The sequence below is a fragment of the Copadichromis virginalis genome, linkage group LG18 (assembly GCF_057382275.1).
Source record: "Copadichromis virginalis isolate Kocher_CV1m ecotype Utaka linkage group LG18, C_Virginalis_male_GT1.1, whole genome shotgun sequence".
NCBI classification, from domain to species: Eukaryota; Metazoa; Chordata; class Actinopteri; order Cichliformes; family Cichlidae; genus Copadichromis; species Copadichromis virginalis.
This window is the reverse complement of record NC_140635.1, coordinates 5979944-5991984: the sequence shown is the minus strand read 5'-3', so window position 1 is coordinate 5991984 and position 12041 is coordinate 5979944. Positions and strand designations below refer to the sequence as shown.

At 40.2% G+C, this 12041-nt stretch overlaps 1 protein-coding gene across 10 annotated transcripts; it reads left to right on the top strand.

Moving 5' to 3' along the window:
- The first annotated feature begins 1960 nt into the window (after positions 1-1960).
- On the top strand, positions 1961-11670 carry LOC146687104 (serine/threonine-protein kinase pim-2-like). Of its 10 annotated transcripts, none has more exons than XM_085438142.1 (10): positions 1961-2175; positions 2981-3001; positions 4414-4487; positions 6635-6871; positions 6997-7122; positions 7246-7340; positions 7479-7829; positions 7919-8099; positions 8186-8356; positions 8446-11670. In XM_085438142.1, exons 3-10 carry the CDS (start codon positions 4451-4453, stop codon positions 8535-8537), a joined length of 1290 nt encoding a protein of 429 aa, XP_085294268.1. In that variant the 5' UTR covers positions 1961-2175; positions 2981-3001; positions 4414-4450; the 3' UTR covers positions 8538-11670. The 10 variants fall into 10 exon arrangements, 9 of the variants coding, with proteins under 9 accessions (XP_085294268.1, XP_085294267.1, XP_085294271.1 ...); XM_085438141.1 differs by having other exon boundaries at positions 4374-4487; XM_085438145.1 differs by adding an exon at positions 5465-5590 and having other exon boundaries at positions 1961-3001; positions 4374-4487.
- The last annotated feature ends 371 nt before the right edge of the window (positions 11671-12041 follow it).

Sequence of the window (12041 nt, the reverse complement as noted above, 5' to 3'; positions counted from 1 at the left end):
GCTGATCACTGCGTGTTCCTCCTGTGTCTAAAATCTATTTCCATTATGAATCAGGAAACTGTTTGCACCAATCATAAAGCCAATAAAATACGTCACACACTAAGAAATAACAAAAAGGAATTGTGCATTTCAAGGAGATTTTTCCCTCGTTTTTTGAAATCATAAGAATACAAACTAATGCAAGACTGTCATGTTTTCATAAGTTTGTAGAGACACTGTTCTGTTGTATTCTAGGACATCAGTCACTTTTTAAATGCATGCTACTCCTCCTCATCATCATCATCATCAGCACCCATGACCTCCTTTTAGTCTTTGTTTTGTTATTTTTCAGAGTTCAGGAGACGTTCTTATGGGATTTCCACAGTGTACAAGTGCTGTTTAGAGCCTTTACCTAAAAGAAAAGAGTAAAGTACAAAGTAGATTTACTCACTGCAGGAAAATAATGCCTCAATCTGATATATTGTCTTATATGACAAACTGAAAGTGATGCATCAAAGTGTAAGCAGCATTTTCCTGTTACAGCTTGTCTAGATGGAACTGATCTGATCTCCTTTATGTGCAGGTAGATATCCAGTGGGTTTGCTAAGGGTCACAGATGAGGGGCTGTGTGAGATGTTTAATGGGAAAGGAAATAAAACCATTGTTCCAGACCTGCAGCTAAGATACTCGAGTATCTTCAAATATGAAGCTGAGTATTACTTCCATACTTTCCTCCACTGCTGATGACCTTGTTACCTGCTGCTCCCTGTTAATGATCAGCCTCAGTTCTGATAGTAAACTGTTGGCTCTCTGGGGGGAAGAAAGAAGTTTGTATTTGTTTAAGATACAATGAAATCATATTTTGACATATTGGAAGATGACATGGAGCTGAAAAAATACTACAGGTATAAATGGAAACTACAGTTTATTTCTGTTATTTCCTGTGATAGTGTTTGTACACTCGCTCATGATAACTGTTCATTCAGCTGCTGTTTTTGTCTGCTGGACATCTTTAGCTTTCAGTAAGGATGCATTCATAGATCAGCACATCTTTTTGAACCACATTTCTTATGAGACTCAGAGTTTACATTTTGGAAATGTGGTGAGACCTGGGGTAGAAAGAGACTGAAGCCAGCTTCAACCTCGGCAGTTTTGTGTGTGTCTGAAGCAGAAAGATAAGAACTGTGTGGCCGACTCATCACACACACAATCCTGAATCAGAAAAATTTATATCAAAGTCAGCTTTATTGTCAAGGACCATATACGTACAGTCATACACAAGAATTTGAAATTGCAATCCTCCCATGGCCCCCAGTGTACACTAAAACAATATAAAGATAAAAGGATAAAAATAAAATAAAAGTTTTATGCACAACACAATACAATACTATACAGTTATTTAAACAGCAGTGTCCAACACAATCATAGTGATTGTGGACAAGTTTGTGTGCAAGTGGGGGTGGGGCGGACAGTGAAAAAGTAATAGTGTTGGGTCAGAGTTCATATGTTTGGGGGGTGGGGGGTTCAGAGGAAAGAGGTTAATGCAGGTCTGGAGTTCGTGTGTGAGAGCAGGGAGTGAATTCAGCATCCTGACAGCCTGATGGATGAAGCTGTCGCTCAGTCTGCTGGTTCTGGCCCGAAGGCTGTTCAGTCTCCTTCCTGATGGCAGCAAACTGAAGAAGGTGTTGGACGGATGAGTGGAGTCACCTGTGATGCAGATAGGGTTGCCAACCGTCCCTTAAAAAACGGAATGGTCCCGTATTTAGAAACAAAAGTACACGTCCCGTATTGAGCTAATAAGGGACGCACTTTGTCCCGTAATACAGTGAGAATCAAAAGTAGTCTATAAATGTTAATGGAATTAACGCTTTGTTTGAAAACATAATTCCCAGCCCCTCTCCTGCTTTGTGACCAATGAGCTGACAGCACACTTATGACAATTCGAGTATGACAATTCAGATTACCGCTCATCTCATTGGTCGAGGAAAGGTCGCTTACGGAGAAAATACCGGAAGACAACAGATGACCACAACAACAAGCATGGCCAACAGGGAAACAAACGCCGACACTGCGGTGCAAGTCTCGGACGACAGTACACCTGGGCAGTAAAGCTGGGCAGACACTGTGCGATTTTTTCAGTCACGTTATTCAGCTCCTGCTCAAACTGCACGATTGACGCGCAGGGGTTAGAAGTTGGTAGGTCACGATGCAGGTCTCACACTATACCGCCCGATGCTCTGATGCGACCTGAGCGCTCACACTGTGCGTCCATAAAATGAAGGTTATAACAGAAAATCTGTCGCTCTCTCTCGCTCTGTCTTTCACTCACACAGACACACCACCAACATCAACTTTGCTAAATTGCTAATGAAAAACATGATCAGGCAGCTGTGATTGAGCAGCAGTGTAAATCCAACTATTTTCACGGTTGTTGTGGTCGTGATAATTTTGTGATGCCACATCGAAAAGGCTCGGATGAGCTTTCCAAAGTTCTACAAGTTGTGCCTCCATCGCTTGTGTCCAGTTCACACGCTGCACAGCCGTGCTGCTCCATCTTTTTCACCGACGTTTACGTGTTTGCGCGTGAGCAGTGTTAGCCGAGCGATTGATATCGGGAGCTGGTCGTGAGGTGTTAATCGCTTCTCGTTACCCCACGTATACTACACGATGCACGATGAAGGCCCAAATCGGGCCGATCACCAAATCGGTCGCACGACTCAAAAATCGACTCAAAATGGGCCAAAAATCGCACAGTGTGAGCCCAGCATTAGAGCAGCAACGTTTGTTTGTTCAGACAAAGAAAAAAAAAGGCTGCAAAAGTACAGGGAGGAATGGGAAAAGGGAAACACCTGGCTGGGAAAATGCACGATAACACCTATAAAGCGCACTGCACTGTGTGCCGGCGCACTTTTTCCATAGGCATGCTTCTAGTGGTGGGCACATGAAGCACATGAGGGGCGTGAAAGCTCGGGGAACCCTTAACCAATTTTTTGTCCATCAGGCCACGGCAGAAGCAGATATGGTATGTAAACACTGGTTTGTTTTTTTCAAACCCTCTGGTTAAGGTTAATATGGGCATGTGCAGTGAATATCAGCGCTATGTGGCCAGAAGTGTGATAATATAATTTATTTTGTGTAATAAACAACTGCAAGGATAGATGATTACAACAAATAGATGACTAATACATAAAAGTAATACATAGATGAATAATGATGATGAGTTATGATGCGTAATCATGGGATCAAGTGGGTTTACAAACAGGAGCAGCTGATTAGCATTAGAAAAGCTGAAATAATACCTCAACTGAAGCCAATTGTACTAAATGCACTATATGTGCACTGTTACAAGAATATTTTTCGTTCTATTGTTTTCTATTAATTTATATAATTTTAAGTTAAGCAGGACAGAGTTCTTTTAAAGAAAGATTTACTTATATTCTCAAAAGTTAAGCATGACAGGCTTCTGTTTAAGAAAGAGACCTGTTTTACTGTGTTAATGTTGTCATTTTGAGCTAAAAAATAAATGGCTAAATGATCATTTGTTTCCCATATGGTCATATCAAAAAGAATATCCATCTGCTTAAATCAAATTCAAGTCAAATGGTTAAAAAATAATTTCACACACAAAAAAAGAGCTAGAAAATTCACCACACTGGGAAGGGTGAACTGGGTTGCCCGGCCCTGGCCACGAGGTGTCTCTTATTTATTTTTCAGGGAGTTGGCAACCCTACATAGCAGCCACCCAGCCCAGCTCTAGAATTTTCTTTTCCTCCCTTGATCTGATGAGGAGTGTTGTTCTTGTGCCCACTGCCAGCTGGAAACTTGGGTACATTTAATATGAGCCGCTGTAGATAAGTTTATGAAACATTTGTACTTGAAACTGATGTTTTAATGTGTTGTTAGACAGAGAAGTCATGAGCCGAATCCGACAGGCATTGGCCATTGCATGAACTCCTCTGGGGAGTTAGCTTGCAGCACATGTTCAAATTGAATGTTCTGGGTCTTATTATGCTGCAGCGAGATTCAAATCCACAACTGCGATGTTTTTGTTAAGGAAGAAAGCTAAATGTTCTAAAATATGTGAATGAAGTTATTACCGGGCTGGATAGCAGACTGTTAGCAAGCTAGCAGCTAAGGAAACCTGGCTACCTTTCCAATATGGCGGCTGATACAAGGTCAAATATCAAGATTATGTGCTTTTGCCTAAGAAAATTTGGTTAACAGCATTTATTTTTTCTGTTAATATTTTTTATATGGACCAGCCTGTACCTTTATGATGTTAAGACTGCTAGATGAGCTGTTAGTGACACTGAGTTAGTCATGACTATGCTTTCTGTGTTTTTTCCCTCCCCTTTTGGTATCCTGTTCCTGCTGGATGAACCACTTCATGATAGTCCTCATCTGATGACTCCGCTGCGCTATCCTGCCTGGTAGATTCTCCTTGCTGCAGGTGTATGCTTCTGCCAGCTGGATGCTGTTACTGGATAGTACACTGTTCCAATGGAGCGGTAGGAACAAATTGAAACACACTAAAAGAAAAGGGTTATTGTTTAAAATTGTGTTTTAATAAATGTGTTAATGTTAATTAAGTGTTCATTGTGTGCTGGAGGTCCTACTGGTCCTATGGTGGAGCAGCTACTACCTCTCCTTTAAGAAACTTGCCTCTGATGGGATACAGATATTTGGGACACATTTCAATTCTTGTAAGGGTTTAAAAAATACACAAACTTGGAAGAGTTGACTGGATTTGTACAAAATGAGATGGCTGGCAATGGAAAGATGCAATTCGATTGTTACATGTTTAACTCTTTAAAGCCGGTCGGAGCGGGCACGCTCTGTTTTGCGTAACTATTTTTAAATCCCTGTCGAACCGGGAACCGCGTAAGCTAGCGCAATAATTTTTTTGCATATGAAACCAGAGGAGTTGTACTTACATCTTATGCCATCAGCTTGTCCTAGGTCACGGTTTCCTTCCACATATAGCTTTGCAAAAATTGCATAAAAAGCGCTTGCAGTAACAAAAACATAATATTCCAGAAACACGCTTTGCCGATCCGATCAGCTGTTCGTATTCCAGATGTATTTAGTTTTCAATCAAGATGGCAGAGCTGTAATCATGCTCTAAAATTATATATTGTAATATGACAATTGTAAAGTTACTTAACCTGTGAGTCCTTGGTAAAGACATTCTCTTCAAAGTGAACGCTGCAAAGATGAGATGCAAGTTTCAAGTACATCCTTCTTATGTTAGCTAGCCACTAGTTCAGTCTCTGTGCTACACCATCACCTACAGGACAACTGCAAAACAACAACAACAACAACAAAGAACAAAAAAACAAAACATGTAGTTAAGATGATGGTTTTTAATTAGCTGCTGTAAAACAATGTAATAACAATAAATAAATGCAACATGACATTAACTGCTTTTTAGGTAAGTTCTTTATGTACTTTTGGAGAACTGTTAGATCATCCATGTTTTCTACAGTCATTGGTTTGCTGGACAAAGTGGCCCACCCGAGGGGTTCCCTGCCATTGACCAGCAAGCCACCCTGGCTGAGGATCATCTGATTGCCAGGGCAGAAGGAGCAGAGCATGCCAGGCAGTCATGGAGGTACAGCATCCTAATAAGGTGTCAAGGGGGTATACACCAGGCTTTGGTGGACACGGGCTGCGCACAGCTCCTGGTTCACCAAACCCCGCTTTGCCCCGGGACATTATTGGTGTTGCAGTGGGTGGAGGTTACATGTGTACATGGGGGCATTCACAGACAAAACACATGGAATAAAGGCTGCAGTCAGTTATATTTTATCTCAGATAAACTAGTCAGTGTTTATTAGTGTTTGCTCAACTAGAAGTCTTCATAGTAGCATCCACACATCAAGTCTTTAAACAAATAATGAAAGGATAATGAAAGAAAGTTTAATGTGAAATTACTGAATTATATGAAATATTATGGCTTTGTCTGCCAGAGTGTTTTTCTTTAAACTACTTGGAACACTTTTACTGGCAGTCAGTGATGTCACTAAAAGGCAAGCTTCTTATGTTGTGTTGCCATAGTCTCCGGAGTTTACTTTTAAAGCTCACTTACAGAACTGACTTATACAGCTTAGTTAGAAAAGTCAAGCATCCAGACATTTGAAGGACTATTCACTCATTAAGGTGACATTTTCTATTTTAAAAGTTCTCAAAAAATTAAAATGAAAAAGGAAACAAGAAAAGTTACGACTGAGGCAGATAAGAAAGATCCAGGAGATCAAAGTAAGTAAAAAAATCAAATCAAATCCTGGTAAAATCCAAATCCTAGAAACGTTGACACTGTGTGAATCGTTTTTAGAGCAATTGAATCATATGTTTGATTGAAAATAGCTTTAATACAAGATGTCTAATCAAAGAAAGGTTACTGGGGCACTTTGTCTTTTGGTAAAATAATGTGACAGGTTTATTCTTGGACTCAACAGTAAAAACAGACCAACAAGTGTCATCAAGATCTAAGACTTAGTAAACCTAGTATCAATTCGCACTGGTCAGTTTTTTTATCCCAAGAATAAACTTGTGATAATTTAAGCAAAAGCAATTTCAAATTCTTTGCCATCAAACTGCTTCCAGTCCTGATGTCGGGGACTCTTTTTCACCACTGTGTTGTTGTCGTTTATAGATTGTAAGAGCAGGACTGCTAAAAGAAAGGCCAGTCCTGAAAAGAAGACCCCAATAAAAAGGAGGAGGGTCGCTGAGCAGGCTGGTCCTTCCACCAGCTCAGATGTGGTCAAAGGAGTGAAGCGCAAGGTTGTGCAAGATGAAGAGGGCACAACAAAGAAAGCAAAGAAGGCTAAACTTCTCCACCATATGAGCGGTGACAAGGAGCAAGCATCCTCCTTGTTGGACTCTGGTAAAGGTAGGCTAATTAGTTGAATAAGGGGGTAGATTAAGTGTGGTTGTTAGGTTTAAGATATTAGTGTTTAGTGTTTGTGTCTATCATCCAGTGAGCTGATGTGCTTTTGGTGTTTTCCACATCTCCAGACTTGAACAACAAACAGGTGTGCGCAAAACATGGCAAAAGAAAGGCCACGGGAGACAACAGAGAGTCACCCAAGAAAAAAAAAAGGAATGTGGACCAGGACAAAAAATCAGTGGCAGACCAAAAACGTAAGTAGCAAGCAGCTTGGGTTTTATATTCAGGGGAAGGGCAAAAGGAACATTTAGGCTACAGAGGAGAGTAATTTGTGTCACAGCTGTAATAAAACAAGATTTGTTGTTTTGTCTGTTCAGGTGAATTCCAAGCCAGATATGTGGAGGAGCACCAGCTCGGAGAAGGAGGCTGCGGAGCAGTGTTTGCTGGCTACCGGATAGAAGATCGTTTTCCAGTAAGTGTTCAGATGATGGTAGTAAGACAGGCAGTAACGCAGATAATGGATAATATCGTAAACTGAGACGTCTGCTGTGTTTCCACCTTTCATTATGTCATACTGAGGAAATGCTCACCAATGCTCTGTGTCTTCTAGGTTGCCATCAAACACATTCCCAAAAATAAAGTCTACTGCAAAGTGGCGGTAAGCGTCCAACACTTGAATCAGTTTTACATTACTGGATTGAATGCGGCATTCCTCATCATCCACTTTGTTGTAACATTTCAGGATGAAAGCGGGAAGAAGCTCTCAGTGGAAGTGGCCATTATGGTTAAACTTGCAGGTGAAGCAGAAGGGTCAGTGGGAATATCTGCACCTGTGTCCTTGCTGGAGTGGTTCGACCTTGGCAAAGAGCTGATCCTGGTGCTGGAGAGACCTGTCCCCGCTGTGGACCTGCAAAAATACAAAGCAGAACATGGAAGAACTTTAACAGAGGACAAGGCCAAGGTAGGTTGACTGGAAGAACCTTAGACTGTACAGCATTCAATCAAGGCAGAAAAGCATTAACTCATTATTGTGTTTTTCATCTTTTCCAGGTCATTCTGAAGCAACTAGTTGATGCTGTAAAGGAACTTGAGGATAAACACATCTTTCATCGGGACATCAAGGGACCAAACATTCTGATTGAGACCGGCTCAGATGTGCCTCGAGTTCGCATCATTGACTTTGGACTGAGCTGCTTTGTTAAGCAGCGATCTCTGTATCGCGTCTTCTATGGTAACATATTCTGCTCCTGCTTTTCACAGATGTAACAATTTGTGTCTTTTGTTTTAGAAGAAATTGCAATTGTGTCTGTTTGTTAGGCACTCCTCTTCACATCCCTCCCGAGTGGTACATTAGGAACTGCTACAGGTGTGGACCCACCACGGTGTGGCAAATGGGAGTGGTGTTGTATGAAGCGCTTCATGCACAATACTTTAGTACCGCGAGGTTCCTCACAAAGAAACTGAGCATCAAAAAGCGTCTGTCCACAGGTAAGAAAACTTCACACTTCCAGATTCACTGATGCCTTGGATCACTAGAACTATCATCTTCATCTTTTTGATCTTTTCTTTCTTTCAAGAATGCCGGAATTTCTTGGACGCATGTTTAGCTTTAGTCCCGGAGAAGCGCCCAACACTGGAGGAGCTCCAGCTTCACCCCTGGCTAAGATAACACACACAAACACACAATTCACACCTTATCATATAAGTATGATACGTTGTAGTAACTTCCTTTCTTTTTTCTGTTGGACAGGAGTAGATAGAATGGGTCAATCTTAAAAAATAAATAAATAAAAATTTGGCTTTTTTGGAGTTCCTGTAACCCCCCCAGCCATCCCAGGAAAGGGGATCTCTCTTTGAATGGGCTTTCCCGAGGTTTCTTCCCATCGATCTGGCCCCCTGGGGAGTTTTTCCTCGTCTTCATAGAGAGCTTGGGCTGGGTCAGGAGCTCCATCAAAACGGTCTTTATTTGATGACATTAAAGTCATCAAATAAAGATGTGTTTTACTTAAAGTAAAATTGGATCAGAATAAAACTTGTTTAATTCATCTTTGCTGAGGATTCTCCTTCATTACTATTTTGTTTTGTTTTGTTTTACCCATGGTGCATTTTGACAAATAAGAAAACTGAATGAGGTTAAAGTGTGCACAAAGACAGTCACACTGCAAATGATCTGAAGACTTGCATCTGTTGCTCTAACCCCCAACTAGTTTAGACAGATTTCCTGGTTCTACCAGAGGTTTTTTCCTTCAAGAAGGGAGTTCTTCCTTCCCACTGTTGCTGAGTGTTTGCTCATAGTGGGTTGTAAAAGCATAAAAGTTAATAACAGGCATTCATAGCAGAGTTATCACAGCGGGAACTATATAGCTTAAGTGTACAATTTCTACAGGACGAATTATAACTTCATTATGTATAAAAGCTCCTGTGGATAATTACTCCTATTTGTAACTTTACACAAGAGAAAGTTTGCTGTCACACTATTTATAACAGGTTGGATTTTGTCCTCTGAGTTGAGCCTTTGGTTGCAGTTTATTGAAGAATTTCCTCTAAAGTAGCTGTTGATAAAGATTTAAAGTCCTGTTTATATACAGAAATATGCTTTAGTTCATGTTTTTTTACATGTCTGCCTCAGTGGATCAGTAGAAGATCTGGCACAGGAAACTAGATGATGAAAAAGGGTACGAATACACATATATATCTATATAGATACAGATATATATACACACACACACACACACACACAGGTTGCAACATAGTATTTTCATTTTTTCTTAGCATTTCTTTAACGTCTTGGTGCAAAAGAATACCTGCATTTGTGTGTAAAGAAATGTTACATATATACTAAAAACAGTTGGAAAAAAGAACTACAAATTTGGAAAGGAATTTATTCATGTTCTCACTCATAGATGGAGTACATGGTTTAAAAAACACTGAGGAAACAGATATGAGGCGGCTGTATCAACATAAAAACATTAATACAGTTAAAAATGAATAAAAAGTTGCACGCTTAAACTTATTTCTCTACAGTTTGTACAATTCATCCATGTAACAATAGGTTCTCTCTTAATATAGTAGTCAATTAAAATATCTTTACATACTTCCACTCTCCGGTGGAAGTCTGTTGTGGCTTATGTTTCTAAATGACACAACCATAAAGCAGCCCACAGAATATACAAATATGTCTTTGATAAGTGAATGTTGGCTCCCACAATGGCCTGTTAAGTTATTGCAAAAATAATTTACTGCATAATATGTCAGATTAGAACATGTTATAAGCACAAACTGAAGGGGAAACAATAAAAACAAAAATTAAAAAACAAATACTAAATGAAGTTAAAGGATATTTCTTACTATACTATATAATTGTATAATGTTGCGTTTGATTGCAAATGAAAACCCACCAAGAAAAAAAGAAAGAAAGAAAAAGAGAGAATAGAGTTTAATTTATTCAAAACACATTCTTTTCTTTTATTTAAGCTGTAGCGAGATTCAAATGGACAAAAGAGAAAGAAAAATATTACAGATTTGTTTTATTAATCATGAATAAACTTTATTATACACAACTCTAAATTTCAGTTGGTCTTAGTCAGATGTGTTTTTAATTAAATCCTGCAACACTGTGCTCGCTGCCATCACTTTATATCTTAGTGTGCAATTCAAATATATACTTATTACAATATTTTTCCCCCTTAACTCTCAACTGGCGTTTTTAAAATGTCTGTGATCATATTTGTCCGTTGACTTCTGTCTGGGCCTCGAACGATTCATCAGACAGGTTGGCAGCCTCCAACTGATGCTCCAGACTTTCATCATCGCCTCTATTCTGATCAACTCTTATCTTAAACTTAGTGATGAACTCATTACTGGCCAGCGCGCCCTCCTTTTTAGGGCATGTGGGCTTTGATAACAGCCGGCTTTCCAGTCGCTCTGCAAAGAAAATTCACAAAACATTTCTTATTTGGTAAGCTTGTTAACACATTTTAGTTCAGTTTTGCTGAAAGTTATAGCATGCATCAGGTAAGAAGCAATTGGTTTTTAAAAAGCATATACATTCCCCAAAACATTTTTATTATGTGCATTCTGGAGAATAAAAGATTGTACACAGTTTCCCTTTTTAAAGTAAAAAGATTATTAAGTCTAATTCTTACTTATTCAGTAGATTAAAGTATTGAAACATCATTATTCATAAAATATGCACATTACAAAATTAAAGTTATTCAAAAATTACTCAAGTACTTACTCCAATACTCACATTATTCAAGTAAATTTAATTTTTGCCAATGTAATGTCACATAAAATCTTAATCTGAATAAGGGATTTGAACCCCACTGTCACGGCCAGGGGATCAGCAGGCCGCTGACTAGTAGTGTTCTCTCTCTCGCTCTCTCGCCAGGGCGGAACTCATGGTGGGTTCACGCCCTCGGGCCACGCCCCTCTGAAGAGGAAACACCTGGGCCTCATCAGTGCAGCCAGCATTTAAGCCAGGGAGTGGCTTCTACTCATCGCTGGATCGTTGTGTGTGACTGGCGTCAGTGCAGCCCGGCTCTGAGCAAGTTCTCTTTTGCTTCCCTGTGCAAAACCTCTAACGTGTGTTTCCTTCTGTACATAGATCCCCTGGACCCGACTCTGCATTCCCCGAGCGGATTCCCTTTTTGTGTGAGTGTTTGGAGAGGAGCAAGTGTCTTTTCCCTACCTGGATTTCCCCGGAGCCTTTTCCCTGTCACCGCTTTGTATATAGCACTATCCCCTGCACTGTTTGTATATACACCTGGTGGAACTGTAATAAATACTGACTGTGCCTCTGAGTCCTGCGTGTGAGTCCTCAAGCAAACCGTGACACCCACACAGATGAGAGCTTAGCAGTGAAGCTCTCTCTTAAAGGGACGTCCACACACTGTCTGGGGATAGTCTCACCACCCGATCGTTGGGGGGGGGTCCTCTGTGCGGGGGTGAAGGTCTGTGCCTCAAAGCGAGCGAAGAATTTGTTTAGCTCATCCGGTAAAGACATGAAACCAATATTAAATTCAGTTCTTTTGAACTTGAACTTCTTATTTGTAAATATGTGTACAAATGGTTGGTTTTTTGTACTGTTTTTATCAATAAATCTCAGCAACAAAGGACCTACACCCATGTGTGTTGATTTCTCCCTAAGATGGCAAACTGAAACACTCCAAGT

Bases quoted from the DNA above. Each gene is read 5' to 3' on its own strand.
- LOC146687104 (XM_085438138.1), top strand. From the start codon at position 3,762: ATGAGGAGTGTTGTTCTTGTGCCCACTGCCAGCTGGAAACTTGG. The intron at 6,872-6,996 runs GTAGGCTAATTA...CCACATCTCCAG, and splicing joins CTTGTTGGACTCTGGTAAAG to ACTTGAACAACAAACAGGTG. The intron at 8,100-8,185 runs GTAACATATTCT...TCTGTTTGTTAG, and splicing joins TCTGTATCGCGTCTTCTATG to GCACTCCTCTTCACATCCCT.